The sequence below is a fragment of the Chamaea fasciata genome, unplaced genomic scaffold, assembly GCF_029207755.1.
Source record: "Chamaea fasciata isolate MVZ Bird 193981 ecotype frontalis unplaced genomic scaffold, bChaFas1.0.hap1 SCAF_15, whole genome shotgun sequence".
NCBI classification, from domain to species: domain Eukaryota; kingdom Metazoa; phylum Chordata; class Aves; order Passeriformes; family Sylviidae; genus Chamaea; species Chamaea fasciata.
Genome location: NW_027094100.1, coordinates 16,063,676 through 16,078,405, shown reverse-complemented (window position 1 = coordinate 16,078,405; position 14,730 = coordinate 16,063,676). Strand labels below are relative to the sequence as shown.

General features: G+C 50.7%; 2 protein-coding genes across 2 annotated transcripts; both read right to left on the bottom strand.

Moving 5' to 3' along the window:
- Positions 1-12: 12 nt before the first annotated feature.
- LOC136297514 (protocadherin beta-16-like) lies at positions 13-2,463 on the bottom strand. The gene has a single exon (XM_066197457.1). The coding sequence runs from the start codon at positions 2,461-2,463 to the stop codon at positions 13-15; it is 2,451 nt and encodes an 816-aa protein (XP_066053554.1).
- Positions 2,464-3,289: 826 nt separating this feature from the next.
- Positions 3,290-8,098, bottom strand: LOC136297251 (protocadherin beta-15-like). Its single transcript, XM_066197043.1, has 2 exons — positions 5,662-8,098; positions 3,290-4,245 (listed from the first exon to the last, which is right to left on the bottom strand). Exons 1-2 carry the CDS (start codon positions 8,053-8,055, stop codon positions 4,126-4,128), a joined length of 2,514 nt encoding a protein of 837 aa, XP_066053140.1. The 5' UTR covers positions 8,056-8,098; the 3' UTR covers positions 3,290-4,125.
- Between the last annotated feature and the right edge of the window lie 6,632 nt (positions 8,099-14,730).

The following is a 14,730-nucleotide window of genomic DNA, read 5'->3' as shown; positions in this document are numbered from 1 at the left end:
CCAGTCTTGCGGCTAAAAGGGAGGAGTGGCCGTGCTCACCGCGTGGGCTTCCCTTTCACAGGCAGGCTGCTTGGGGCGTAGCAGCTCCTTGTTCTTGTCCAGCCCCTCTTCAGCATTGCTATGGGGGCTGGGCAGGACGGGCCTCAGGAACTGGAATTCGCTTCTCCCCGAGCCGCTGGTCAGATACATTTCATAGCGGTAAGCTGGCGACAGAGTGCCCGTGCTGCCCACGCCGTCGTTGGCGAAGTCTCCGTCCGCGTAGCAACTGGAAGAGGGAGGAGGAAGTTCTGTCCGGATGCAACCTTTGCAGAGCTTCCTTGCTGTCAAGACGAGGATGGACAACAGGAAAATAGACGAGACGCAGCACAGGGAGGCGATGAGGTAAGTGGTGAGCAATTCCTCCTCGGCCGCCTGCGGCTGCTGTCCTCTGGCAGGATCGTGGCCAAACTGGTGGAAGGCATCGGAGAAATTATCCACCAGTGCCACGGCGAGGGTGGCAGTGGCAGAGCGCGCCGGCCGCCCGCGGTCCCGCACCAGCACAATGAGCCTCTGCCGGGCTGCGTCCCGCTCTGTCACGGCCCGCGCCGTGCGCACCTCGCCGCTGTGCAGCCCCACGCGGAACAGCCCCGGCTCCGTGGCCTTGGCCAGCTCGTACGACAGCCACGCGTTCTGCCCCGCGTCCGCATCCACCGCCACCACCTTGGCCACCAGGTAGCCGGAGGGCACCCAGCGCGGCACCAGCTCTCCGGCGGCGCTGCTGTCAGGGGGCGGGTGCAGCAGCACGGGCGCGTTATCGTTCTCGTCCCGCACCATAACACGCAGCACGGCCTGGGCGCTGAGCGGCGGGGAGCCGCCATCGGCTGCGCGAACTGTTACCTCGAAGGAGCGCACCTTCTCATAGTCCAGTGGGCGCAAACTACGGACGGTTCCACTCTTCGCATCCACTGACACGAATGATGCCATGGCGAGGCTGCCTGTCGGCGGCGGCACTAGGGCGTATCTCACGTGGGCGTTTTCTCCCGCGTCAGGGTCTGTGGCACTGAGTCGGCCCAGGCTCCTCCCCGCAGGCTCGTTTTCGCTCATCGCCATGGTGTAAATGGCCTGAGTGAAGGTGGGTGCATTGTCGTTCACATCCAAGAGCCGCAGGAGCAGAGTCTTCCATGCCGAGAGGGCGGGTGAGCCCTCGTCGCGAGCCCGCACCGTCACGTTGTATTCCTCCACCTGCTCCCGGTCCAGTGCCTCTGATGTCACCAGCGCGTACGCGTCGGCTGCCAGCAGCGTGATCCTGAAGGGTTGCTCTCCTGTCAGCTCGCAGGTCGTCCTGCCGTTGTCCCCCGAGTCCCGGTCCCGCACGTTGAAGAGGGCCACTACGGTGTGCGGCGGGGTGGCTTCAGAGAGGGTGCTGGTGAGCGAGGTGATGATCACCTCGGGGGCATTATCGTTCACGTCCTTCACCTGCACCTCCACCTTGCAATGCGTAGACAGGCCCCCTCCATCTGTGGCTTGGACGTCTATCTCATAGGTCTTTTTTTCTTCATAATCCAAAGGCTTTTTGAGTCGAATCTGCCCTGTCTCTGGGTTTATTTTAAACGTTTGTAGATTTTCCTCTGAGTTCTGAAATATGGAATACACTATTTCTCCATTTGTTCCTGCGTCTAAATCGCTAGCAGACACTGTCACCACTAAGGTATCCTGGGAGCTATTTTCCATTACAGAGACTTTATACAGAGTCTGGGTAAATACGGGGATATTGTCATTTATATCCAGAACTACCACGCGGATTAAAGCTGTGCCAGACCGCGGTGGAGTCCCACCATCCACAGCCGTGATGCTGAAAGCAACTTCTGCCTGCTGCTCCCTGTCCAGGGCTCGATCCAACACCAGCTCGGCGTACCTCCCGCCGTCATTTCTCTGCTGGGTGTAGGCATGGAAATATTCGTTCGAGCTGATACTGTAATGCTGAAGACTATTGTTCCCCACGTCTGGGTCGTGAGCGCTTTCTAACAAAAACCGAGTCCCCAGCATTGCAGATTCCGGGATCTTTAACACTATCTCTTTATTTAAGAACACAGGAGAATTATCATTTATGTCGGTGAGTCTTACCTCAGCTCGGAAGGACTGCAGTGGGCTCTCCAGCAGCACCTCAAAACCCACCAAGCAGGGCTCGCTCTGTCCACACAGCTCTTCCCGGTCCATTTGTTCTCTCACCACCAAATCACCGGTGCGCTGGTTCAGGTCTAAATACTGCTTTTCCCCTTCAGGAACGAGTCGAGCCTGACGAGCCAATAATTCCTCTCCAGCTAGCCCCAAATCCTTAGCGATACTCGCCACAAAAGAGCCTCTCTCCGCCTCTTCGGGCACAGAGTACCGAGCGGTTTCTGCTCTCATCCCCGAGACGCAGAGGACAAGGATCAGAGCCACTGCTCGCTCGGGGAGCGGTTCCTCGCTCTTCCTGAGCTTCATTTCCTTCCAGTGATCCAATCTCCTCTGCTATGAGCTGGATGGAGCTGCCGATAACAGCCTGCTGACCCCCGAACAGAGCAGCCCGAGATGGTGCAGCCCCGCCCTCCCGAATCGCGGGACTGGGAGCTGCGCGGAGCTTCCGCGGTCAGCAGCGGCACCAGGCGGCCGATCTCAGAAGGATTCGAAGTTTTCCCGGCGTAAAGCCCAGAAAGCAGAGATTAACGGCTCGGTTTCTGTCTTCAGATATCAAAACATAGAGATTTAACCCACCATACAGCGGTATTCAAAGTATGGCCACTGACTGAAGGAGCAATGCCTCTGTTTGCCTTCTACTTCAAAATGGAATTTATTTAAAGTTGACTTATTCCTCTTGTTTTGGTTCCCCCTCCCTAACCCCCATTGTGAACGCTTTGAATAAATTGATTTCCGGCTGTTCAGCTGAAACAGCTGTGCATTGTTACAGGGGTCGAGGCACCAAGTGAGGTGGTCCTTTAACCACGGCAGCTATCGCCAGAGTCATTCTCGGAATGAACCGAGGTTGTTACCGCACTTCATGACCTCTCCTGCTAGGACCCTTTGGGAATGGGCTTAAGGCAGCGTCTCAGACCTCAGCTCCACTCAGAAAAAACCCTCCTCCGCCTTGCTCCGTGGAGTTGCTGCTTCTGAGATCGTCCTATTTCCCAAGTGGTTCTGATTTCCCCTGCATAAATTCCACTCCAGATGCACGGATTTATTCCCGAAATCCTGCTCTTGGCTTGGCTATTTCCTCAGTGATGACTGAGGCAAGTGATCTCGAGACAGCACACTCACCCGAGGGAGTTCCAAGTATATTTTATTGTTTTCTGTCATGACTCATTTAACTCTTTAAAATGGTTCAACGACAGGAATTATCACATTACTTTATAGATCAATACAGACTGACTAAAGAAAAACAAAAAGCTTCTTGACGGAAGCTGTCCTACTATATTCTGTAGTGCTGTAAATTGATTGTAAATGGTTTAATCTATTTTACTGAAAAAACACAAACAATACTTGTAATTATCTTAGTTTTTAAAAATCGTGGAATAGTTATTTCAACTTTATGGGGGGAAAAAAAAAAAGAAAGGAAGAAAAAAATACAGTGTTCAAAGCCCACTCTTTACAATTAGGAGGACCTGTAAACTCCTGATCAAATATGCCAAGTGTGCCAATGCCAGCAGTACAAAGTGTAAACACCTTCTGCTTATTTTGTAAGAAATTCCTTTGCAAGCATCACTTAATTTTGCATAATATCTGTTTCGCCTGGTGTTGAATACAGAGCAGAAAATTAGGATATTATTACAAAGCTCTCTCCATAAAAAGAAACAAGCAAAACACGAAAGGAACCCCCCAGAGAAGGCGGTGTAACCAGAAGTTAAAGATCTGCTGCCAGTTTTCAGTATTTCTCCAAGTATGTAGAAGCAGTAGCACTCTCACGATCATACATTATTATGTAATCAACATGCAGCACGTTTCTCCTCCATCGACATCACAGTTACAAAACATCAACATGAAAAAAGTACTGCTCAAGGGGAAAGTACTGTCACAGAGAAGGCTTCATCTCCCTGGTACCTTTTAGGTAGGTGTTTGGCCTCTTTGTTCCCTTTTCCCTGTGAGGACAGACAAATTTGTCTTTCTCTTCACTTATTGATGGGCGAGCCAGGGGTTTTGCTCAGAACTGACATTTAGCTGCAGCCCCCTGTTTGCAGGGCAAACTGCATCTGCAGCTCTGGGCCCTGCATCTTCAGAGAGGGGAGCACTGCCCTGCAAAAACACAGAGAGAACAGTTTTCATTTGGGTGGTGAAGGAAAGCAGGTGTCACCGAGAAGCTTAGAGGATATCTCACACCACTGCCTATGTCATGCCATCCTCTCTACCGAGAACCAAAGAGAAGACAAGACTTGGTGGGTCTCTGACCTGGATGGAGATCACCCGAAGTCAGGAACCATGCCCCAAAGAGGTACTATTGCAAAATCTCTATGAGTCTGAATAAAACTTATATGAGTTTTGAGTAATTCAAAATGGTAAGAGCCCCAAACAGAGACCACTTTCTCACAAACTGCTGATGTGGTTTAATGTTGATATATCAAGAAGGGTCCTTGTCTTCCCTGAGGCTACTGTGATTCTGACATCCTGCAGTAAAGTGAGTCCAAGTCATCTGTGTTTTTGAAATACAAAAATATTAACTGACCCTGATCGTGTTTGTGTTTCTCCAGCCTCATATATGTTCATCATCCAGTCTATTATGAAGTGCTAGATGGATCCTTGGAAAGTCTCCATGGAGGTCCCACAGAATCCCATATTAAGAGGTGACTGAGTCCAACAACCACACTTTTGTGCCCAACACTACCTATGCAAGTCACAAAAATATAAGGGGATTTAATGGCAGAGGTTCCCACCTCCGTAACCTCCAGCAGTTTGTAAGACAACCAGAGTTCAGCGCTGCCACCACCCTGGTGAATGGCACGTGGCAGGCCCGAGCACCAGCTCCCACCAGCAGTGCAGGGGACATCGTTGGTGACACCCCTTTGCACAGTTGTCCCCTCAGCCCCACCTGACGCTGGACAAGCTACTGCATTCCCATACTGCCACCTCCAGGAGGATGTATCCCTAGGAATGATGTCATTCCTGCTCCGGGTCCCTACGGGCTCTACAGAGTGCATGGGCAGGACCCACTATGGGGACACATCCCTACCTGTATTTTTGACCTTCTCATGGCCCAACTCCTCCCCTTTGAAGTGACACCAAAGACTTGATCTAACACGAATATTCAGCATAGATATGGGTGCAGATGCCCAGAGAGGTAGTGGGTGCCCCACCCCTGGAAATATCCAAGGTCAGGTTGGATGAGGCTCTGAGCAACCTGATCTGTTTGAAGGTGCCCGTGCCCATTGCATGAGGGTTTGGACTTAACGGCTTTTAAAGGTCCATTCCAACCCAAAATGTTCTATGCTTCTATGATGCAGAACGGCATGCTTAGTCAGCATTTGGGGAGCAGCTGAGCCCTGCTGGATCCTCCTGGGAGGCCCCCCCCAGCGGCTGTGAGACCGCCTCTCTCATCTCCTCCCACCCCAGGGACTCCTCCACTAGCAGTTCTGCAACTTCAATAGCCCTTGCTGCCAGGGCGTGACACACCTCCGCCCCGCCTACCCGATCGCCTCAGCCCTGTCAGTTCCTCACCTGTGCGGCACTCCAGTCGCCTTCGCCCCCGAGGTTGGCCGCATCCTGCGAGCACACCGAGCTCCGCTGCTCGCCCGGGCCGGGGGGCAGCCCGGCGGGGAAGCAGGGGAAGAGGGGCCTGAGGAAACGGAACTCGCTGTTGACGGTCCCGGCGGCGAAGCAGACGTCGTACACGTAGCTGCGGGGCAGGGAGCCCGCGCTGCTCTCCGTGGCAGTCGGGGGGAACGTGGGCAAAGTTTCTGTCTCTCCCCGCCTGGCCCGCCGCACCTTCGCTACCACGGCGGCCACAGCGGTGGCGAGGAACAGCGCAGACACGCAGGCGAGGGAGGCGATGAGGTAAAGAGTAAGCGGCCCGTCGGGCTCGGCAGCTGGTGCCTCCTCGCTCACCCGTAAATGGGCTTCGGAGAAGCCGTCCACCAGTGCCACGGCGAGGGTGGCAGTGGCAGAGCGCGCCGGCTGCCCGCGGTCCCGCACCAGCACAATGAGCCTCTGCCGGGCTGCGTCCCGCTCTGTCACGGCCCGCGCCGTGCGCACCTCGCCGCTGTGCAGCCCCACGCGGAACAGCCCCGGCTCCGTGGCCTTGGCCAGCTCGTACGACAGCCACGCGTTCTGCCCCGCGTCCGCGTCCACCGCCACCACCTTGGCCACCAGGTAGCCGGAGGGCGCCCAGCGCGGCACCAGCTCTCCGGCCGCGCTGCCGTCGGGGGGCGGGTGCAGCAGCACGGGCGCGTTATCGTTCTCGTCCCGCACCATAACACGCAGCACGGCCTGGGCGCTGAGCGGCGGGGAGCCGCCATCGGCTGCGCGAACTGTTACCTCGAAGGCGCGCACCTTCTCATAGTCCAGCGGGCGGAGGATATAAACATCCCCGTTTTCAGCGTTGACTGACACTTCGGGCGGCTCTTTGCCCTCCTGCCGCACCAGTGCGTAGTTCACGCGGGCATTTTTTCCCGCGTCGGCGTCCGTGGCCTTCATTCTGCCGATCTGGAGCATAGGGCTGTTGTTCTCCGTGACAGACATGGTGTAAACCTCCTGGGTGAACTCCGGAGGGTTGTCGTTCACATCCGATATCTGCACGAAGATGCTTTCCCGAGAGCTCAGCCGCTTCGTGCCCCAGTCCGTGGCTGTGATGGTGATGTTATACTCCGCCGTCCTCTCCCTGTCCAGAGCTGCGTTTGTTCTCAGTTCGTAGTAATTATCAAAGGTGGGGGTGAGACTGAACGGCAAGTCCCCGTCGATGGAACACTCGGTTCTGCCGTTGTCCCCGGAGTCTCGGTCCCGCACACTGAACAGAGCCACCACGGTGCGTGGCGGGGCGTCCTCGGGAATGGAGGCGCTGAGGGAGGTAAGCGCTATCTCCGGGGCGTTGTCATTCACGTCCAGGACCTCCACTTGCACTTTGCAATGTGCATATAGCCCCCCGCCGTCCGTGGCTTTCACCACCATCTTGTGGGATTTTGCCTCCTCAAAATCCAGGTTGCCCACGACTCGTATTTCACCGGTGGTGCGGTTCAGCTGGAAGAGCTGCCGGGATCGCTCCGATGTCTGGGTAAAGGAATAACGCACTTCCCCGTTGGATCCTTCGTCGGGATCCGCGGCAGTGACTCTGACCACCAGCTGCTCCAGGGGGCTGTTCTCAGCCAGGCGCACCTCGTAGACCTCCCGATCGAAGACAGGGATGTTGTCATTGGCATCCACCACCACGATTCGGACCTGAGCAGTGCCCGACCTGGGTGGTGAACCGCCGTCGGTGGCGGTGAGAAGTAAATTCAGCTCTCCCTGCTCTTCACGATCGAGCTGGCGCTGTAGGACAAGTTCCAGGTATTTTACTCCATCTTTCGCTGTTCCGATAGCGAGGGAGAAATGAGGATTGGGCCCGAGGCTGTAGTTCTGCAAACCGTTAATGCCCACGTCCTTGTCCTGGGCGCTTTCCAGGGGGAAACGGGACCCAGGAGATGCTGTTTCTATAATTTCTAAAACCATCTCCTTCTCCGGGAACACGGGCGCGTTGTCGTTTATGTCACGGACTTCCACCTCCCCTCGGATAAGCTGCAATGGATTTTCAAAGAATATCTTAAAGACGAGCGTGCATGTATCGCTCTGTGGACAGATCTCCTCTCGGTCCAGCGATTCCTTTGCCGTCAGGACACCGGTGCTTTGATCGAGTCGGAAAAGCTGCTCGTCCCCCTCGGACAAAACGCGGGCCTTGCGAGCCGCAAGCTGGCTCAGAGGAACCCCCAGGTCCTTTGCAATATTGGCGACAAAGGAATCCCTCTCCATTTCCTCCGGCAGAGAGTAGCGGAGGGTTTCAGCCCCGCTCTGACACACGTAAACACACAGAATAAATAAGATCACTTGCCTCTTGCTGTCTCCGCTCCTTCTCCCACACGCCATAACTCTCCAAAAAAGCCATCTACCGTCCTCGGCGGTTCCCAGCATTTTTTAGTAGCGTCCGGAGCAGAGCGGTGTTGGCCAGCAGTCCTGGGGTGAAGGAATCTGGAAGCCCCCGAGAGCTCCGGCTCTTTTGCGAGCAGCTCAGCCCACACGGTTTTTTGTCTCCCTGTATCTGCAAACCCCGGGGCGGACCGAGGGACGCGCCGGTCCACGGCCAACACCCCCACCCAGCGTCGGAAGGGAGAATATTTCCCCTTAATCAGGGTAGCGCTGCTGGTTCGGGGTTTGCTGCCTGAATCCACACTCTTTGTGCCAAAGAGAAGAAAAAAGTGCGGTGTAAATGCTCTCCTCTCTCGGAAATGAGATCGCTGCCCGTGTAGAGAGCGCTGCTCTGGGTATCACATCCCAACCTGCGACCACGAACTCTTCATACACAGCTTTTGGTTTGCGATTTGTAGACACGGCAAGATCCACTGCCACAGAAGAGTTTTTCCTTCTCTTCTTCACTTGTTAATCAGCACAGGGCGATTAGCAAGTGTGGCGAGTTAGAGAAGCAATTGAAATTGAGAGCTGGTGCCAGAGAGCCGACAAGGAATTGTCCCTAAGTAAAGCTTCACCATCGCCGTAGCTTGCCATCACAGCAGGAAGAGAATGCTGTTCTAGGGCACATCATCCTACTGCTGTTTTTTCTTTAGTGGATATCACACCTCGCCCGGCTTTTACACTTTTCTATGGGAAAAAGGTGCTAAACTTGAAGCCCTGTATCTGCCTAAGGATATACGGACAACAGCCAGTTAATACAAAAGGCAAGGGAAAACCCAGGGGGCGCCTAATTTGAAGTCCTTGATACACAAACGCTAACGAGGAGCTAACGGAGACAACAGCAAAGATAAGGCTCTCATCACACTAATTGATGGGCCATTAAGAGAATAATTGAAACGTAGACTCCAGAGGTTCAACAAGAACCTCTGTAAAAGATAAAGGAAAAGAAAAAAAGTTCTAAAGATTCTCAAGGGTTATCAGAAAAGGTGTCATGAAAGAGAACTAATTGATTACGAGGTGTTTGAGGGGGGCTCCAGGAATTTGAAAGGCTTATTATGAGATTATTAGAGGCAGAATCAAACTCTCTAAGAGGGAGATGCCTACAGCAGATCTGTTAGGAAAAACCTTGGGAAAACGGAGGTGGAAGGGGTTGCCGAGGGGTTCTGAGCACAGTCGGGTACTCTGAGGCAGGATTCGTGCCGGAAACCGGACAAAAACCTCTGGGTCAGGCAGGCATGGCTGGCCACAAAGAAAGATTTACACCTAGACTGCTTCTGCGACGAATGCACACACTGAGGATGTGCACAGCTGCCTCCGAGCTCAACCCAACCATCCTCTTACAGATTTGAAAAATGAAAGAAAACATAATAGAGCTTGCATTATTTACCTGTGGTTGGAGCATTTGTAATTCAGATTTTACTATAAAAGGAACTAGTCTTTAAAAAGTTATAATTATAAAGTATCGTAACCCCCCTGGTTCTGACACATTTTCTTTAATTTCCTAGATGTTTTCCCCTTATTTTTGTTTGCTAAAAGGAGTGACGCTGTCAATACCCAAGAGGTCAAGTTCTAGAAATCTCTGATGTCTTCGTTTGTTTTAAAATAAAAACTTCGTGACTGTATCAGCAGAAGAAAGTAGCAACTAGAGTTGGCTTTAAGATTCCTGGAAACTTTAGCTACTAAAAGATCTTGCAGTAACTGAGTAATTTTCGGCGACTCCCTCTTATTGCCCTTTGACTTGGAAGCGTGATAAGATCCAAACCACTAACATTCATCAAAGGGTAGCTCCTCCTTTCTTCCCTTCCAAGAACACGTCCACATCTCGAGTTGTGATCATTATCACCAACAGAGAAGTCGAATCATAGGCCAAGCACAGCACAGATGTACTGGGAAAGTGGCTTCTCTCTCTCTCTTTTTTTTTTTTTTTTTTTTTTTTTTTTTTTTTTTTTTTTTTTTTTTTTTTTTTGCCACGCAAAAATAACTATGACACCTGTAATCCACTTGCTTTGTGCCCGGTTTTTCAGCTCTCCCCAACCCCGAGGGGGAAATGTGCATTTCCTTCTACTTATCCTAATCTTTGGCATCACTGTGCAGCAGGGGGAGAGGCACAGGCCGAGAAGAGCTTCCATAGACACATCCTACCCTGAGTGCAGGAGCCCAATTACTGTTGCTCCCATCATTTCAGAAGGGAAATGGTGTCCTTCAGCTTCAGGTGTAGAAGGGTATAAGAAGAACAGTGATCCTTAACGGAGCTTTTGGCTGTAACAATATCTTTGCTCATCAGAAGATGCTGCTCTTTGACCGACGTTTATATTCTTTCAGATTTTAGAAAAAATGGTAAAGAGATTCACTTACCATGCAGTACTAGAAAGTTAATTCTGATATTTTTCTTTCGGGTGGATGAAATGGATGGGTATTAATTAAAGAAAAAGAAGTTTGAATACTGCCAGACAGAGGCCCATTGTATTTTAGGACAAACGAAGGAACTATACCCATAATAAGAAAGATTTGCATAAATGTGTCAGAGAATTCACTTATGTCCTCGGGCGTACAGTGATATTGCAGGTTTCCTCATGTTTTATTTTAGTGATGACATCTTTATCCTAAGGAGAACCAAAAAACCAGTTCTCTTCACTTTGCCATTTAAAACTTTATGCTAGAAAAGCATTACAGCAACATATCCTGCTCAGTTCCTGGTATGGCTCCGTGTTTCAGAACACAGTTGTGCTAAAAGAAAACTCTGCCCACACTTCTGAAGTCTGAGCAATTTCAATTTCCAAAATCTGTCTTGGTCTTTCATCTTGGAATTCAGATCTGCTGAGCGAAATATCAGAGATGTCGTGCTAGGCTTTGTGATCCCCTCGGATAAAGGCTTCTTCCCCATCCCTGGAGCCACTGTCTGCTCCCCTCCAGCACACCCTGATGACTTGGGAGGAAGAAGATGGCTGGCTGCAGAGAAGAACAGATGTTTGCCAGGGTCACAGCGTTTTCCACGCCTGAGTGCAAAGACTGACCGGCACTCCCGACCTCTCCTTCACAGACAGATCCCAGGTTTAATTTCTTCTTTCGTCTTTGCAACCATCAGGCAGTGTCCCGAATTCCCAGCTATCCCACGGAACGGGTGGCCGGAGCTCTCAGCTGGATGCAAACGTGAGCAAAGCTAGGTTATATTGTAAATATATTGTTCTGAGGCTCGTTTTCCGAGAGACAAACCAGCCTCCTCCTTCTGTCTGCATTCAGTACAGTGAGTGCTTTCCCCATCAGCCTGTTAAAAGCAAATATTTATTTTTCCTGGTAGTAACTCGGTGCTTACCAACCAACCGACTCCAAGTCACCCCAGACCTCCTGTGAAATCTTCCCAAATCCGGCAGGAATGGCCCTGGGAGGCCGTCTCCATCCTTCACATTCCCTGTTTCGCTTTGCGCTTTTCCAGGCACGTCACGATGCAGCGATTCCCAGCACATCCTTTGGAAAGGCTGTAAACCAGGGCGTATTCCGGAGCAACCGGGGCGTTTCTGCGGGGCTCTCAGCCGGTGCCAGCCGCGCAGCATCTGACTGGTGCTCACTGGTGTCCCCCCACCCCGTCCAGCAGCAATAACGTGCGCCCAGCGCTGGCCAAGAGCGCCACTGGGCGGCCAGCGCAGGAACTGCACAGGGGCGTCTGCCCCGAGCCTCGGCAGGAATCTCCTCTCTCACCTTCGGCTGTTGCAAGGACAAATTCCGAAATACATTTCCCGTCTGGACTCTTTGGCACATAATTGCGCTCCCTTTTATTTGTAGAGATATTTGGTTTGGCATTAATAATCCAGGCCAACGTGAAAAGTCCTACACAAACCTTCCGTCAATGTGCTTAACAAAGACACGGGCAAACGCAGGAAGTATTGCTCGTGCTGTGCACTACATTTTCCAGAAGCCAGGAAATAAAGGCGTTTTCAAGCACAGGCTATTTGTGGGAGGCTGAGTTTTGAATACTTTCTATTTCAGAAGGAGATCTCCAGCTGTGGGATGAGCTCTCCTAAAGTATTCCGCAGTCAAGAACAAATTCAGTATTAATAGCAGCACAAACCTCTGCTGCCCTTTGGATCAGCTGCAATAGATTTCCAAAGAATATCTTAAAGATGAGCCTGCAGGTATTGCTGTCTGGACAGATCTCCCCTTGCTCCAGTGACTCCTTTAAAGTCAGGACTTCAGTATTTTGATTGAGGCAGAAGTACTGCTGCTGCTCCTCAGACACAGCGAGAACACATTTCTTCCTAGGTAGCAGTATTTCCTTTCTAATGACACCAATTAATGAGTCCATCTGCTCTAAAACCTCCCTGTGTACCTTCTAGTTTCAAAGAATAGAGGAAAACTCCCTGCTTCAAAAGTCTGAGTTCACATGTGTTCGCAGAGACATTCTGCCTTCCTCAATCTCCAAAGACAATTCTGGACAGAGGATACCTACCAGACTGACAGAGAGCAGGTTTAGATTAGATATTAACAAGAAATTCCTTATTGTGAGAATGGTGAGGCCCTGAGGTTGCCCAGAGAAACTGTGGCTGCCCCTGGATCCCTGGAAGTGTACAAGGTCAGGTTGGACAGGGCTTGGAGCTACCTGGGGTAGTAGGTGTCCCTGCCCTTGGCAAGAGGTTGGAACAGGATGATTTGGAGGTCCTTTCCAATCCAAACCAATCTGCCATTCTGTGTGTGCTAAGATCTTTGCCATCCTTCAAAGGCAACAAATTCTCTCTCTCCTCCCCACGACAATCTTAGTGCTTCTCATTTGGAAATAAATCCTCTCAGCTGCAGCACTTTGCTACTACGAATGCCTTTTGAAGGCAAGTAAGTATTTTCATCTTTGTAAACTTTGTGCTTAGTGAGATCCAATTTTTCTACCTTCAATCTCACTCCTAGGTCAAATATGCAGAAATTTTCTTCACAAAACCCTAAACTCACCTGGGTTCTTTTTTGTCCTGAGATCTCAAACGGCCAACAAATAATATTTCAATTTCTAGAAGTTGTGGGGCAAGTATAATCTACTGAGGTCTTTTTCCTGTGTTCTTTTCTTCAATTTCTTTATGACTCCATCCACAGTTTCCTGCAGTGACTGTTTCGGTTGACTCAGAGGAGACAGATTCAAATGGAAACTCGTGTTCAACAGTCAAGCAGCACAAGGTTGTCAGGTAATTCAAGTTCACTGGGTAAATATCCTTGGCTTTCTGTGTGTTTTTTATGAAGCAACAGAGAACAGGATGATTTTCTCAGTGACATTTAGAAAGCCTTGAAAAAAGACATTTCAGGGATGGAAATGCCACACAGGCATTCATGAACAAGGGTAAGAACATTCAGGCTTGTGAAGAAATCTTTCTATGATTGACTGCTTGAAGATAGGCATTAGAAGTGTTTGAAGTTAAACAACTGAGCATTATAATAAGAAAGTAAGTACAAGGCAGTCAGTCTTGAGCAGAGAAATAGCACATTTTGTCTTAAAAGGACATGTCAGGAAGTAATGGATATGGGAATTGGTTGGCTCTGGACAAGCTAATTTTGGAAATCTGTCTGGTGATCTGGGCAAGAAAACAGGGATTCAGCTGAGAAGCAAATTTTAAAGTGAGGGAGAGAAGAGGAGAGCAGAAGGAGGGGACAACAGTGGTTAGAGAAGGGAAAGATGCTGTGCAAGAGGGACCAAGAGAGGACAACCATGAAGCTGTTTGGTTGACAAGGCTGATCAAGCAGGGTAAGGACAAAGAAACACAGGTAGGATCCATCCTGAGAGCGTCTTAGGAAGGGCTGGTTGATGTGGCACTTGTAAGAAGAGAATCACAAAAGGCATTAAAGGGAAAGTGGGGTCCAATCAAGCAGAGTAAAAAGGGTACAGGGAATTCTGTGGAGAAGCAGGAAGGGCAGTAAATGCAGTTTGAAGTCAAAGCAGGTGCATGGATCAGAAAGGAGACAAAATAGACACAAAGAAGGAAGAGACAAATGGATGAGGTAGGAGGAAGAAAGTGTATATATGATCCTTTAAGCTTGCACTGGTCTTCCTCCAATTCTCAGTGTCTGGGTTAAGACTTAGATTTCCTCACTTTCACCTTTCTTTCTCAGAATGCCTTTCTTTCTGATGGGAGATCAAAAAAATGATCAGAAAGTAGCAGCAAACCAAAAGGAACACTTCTATCTCAGCCAGTGTAACAGGAAGTGTCCAGTACCCAACTTTCTGTCTCCTGATGCCAGATTTGGCCCTTCTGCAAGCCACGTTCCAAATCCGGTAACCCTTGGATGGCATGAACCTACTGAGACCAGCTCTGGTCCAGTGCTTGGCCCAGTGCTACCTAAAGGGAAGGTCAGTGGAGAAGGGATTCAAGCACATCTTCATGGACAGCCTGGTCACTGCTGGAAGGAAAGCAGAAGTTCTGAACTGAGGTTTTCAAAGAAGACAGAGGTCAAGGGAGTTAGGTGTTTACTCATGGCACAGGTGAACATAGATGAGGGGTTGACCCCTCAATTCATGCCTAGTGCTTCTGAAGGCACAGTGACCAGTTCAGCAGTTAAATAAGCGGCCAACACTATTTCTAAACCAAACCCAGCTGAGTGGTAAGGGCTGTGTAGCCCCAGCCCCTGGGGGGAGGATACTTGGGAAAGCAAAGGGGTTTGGGG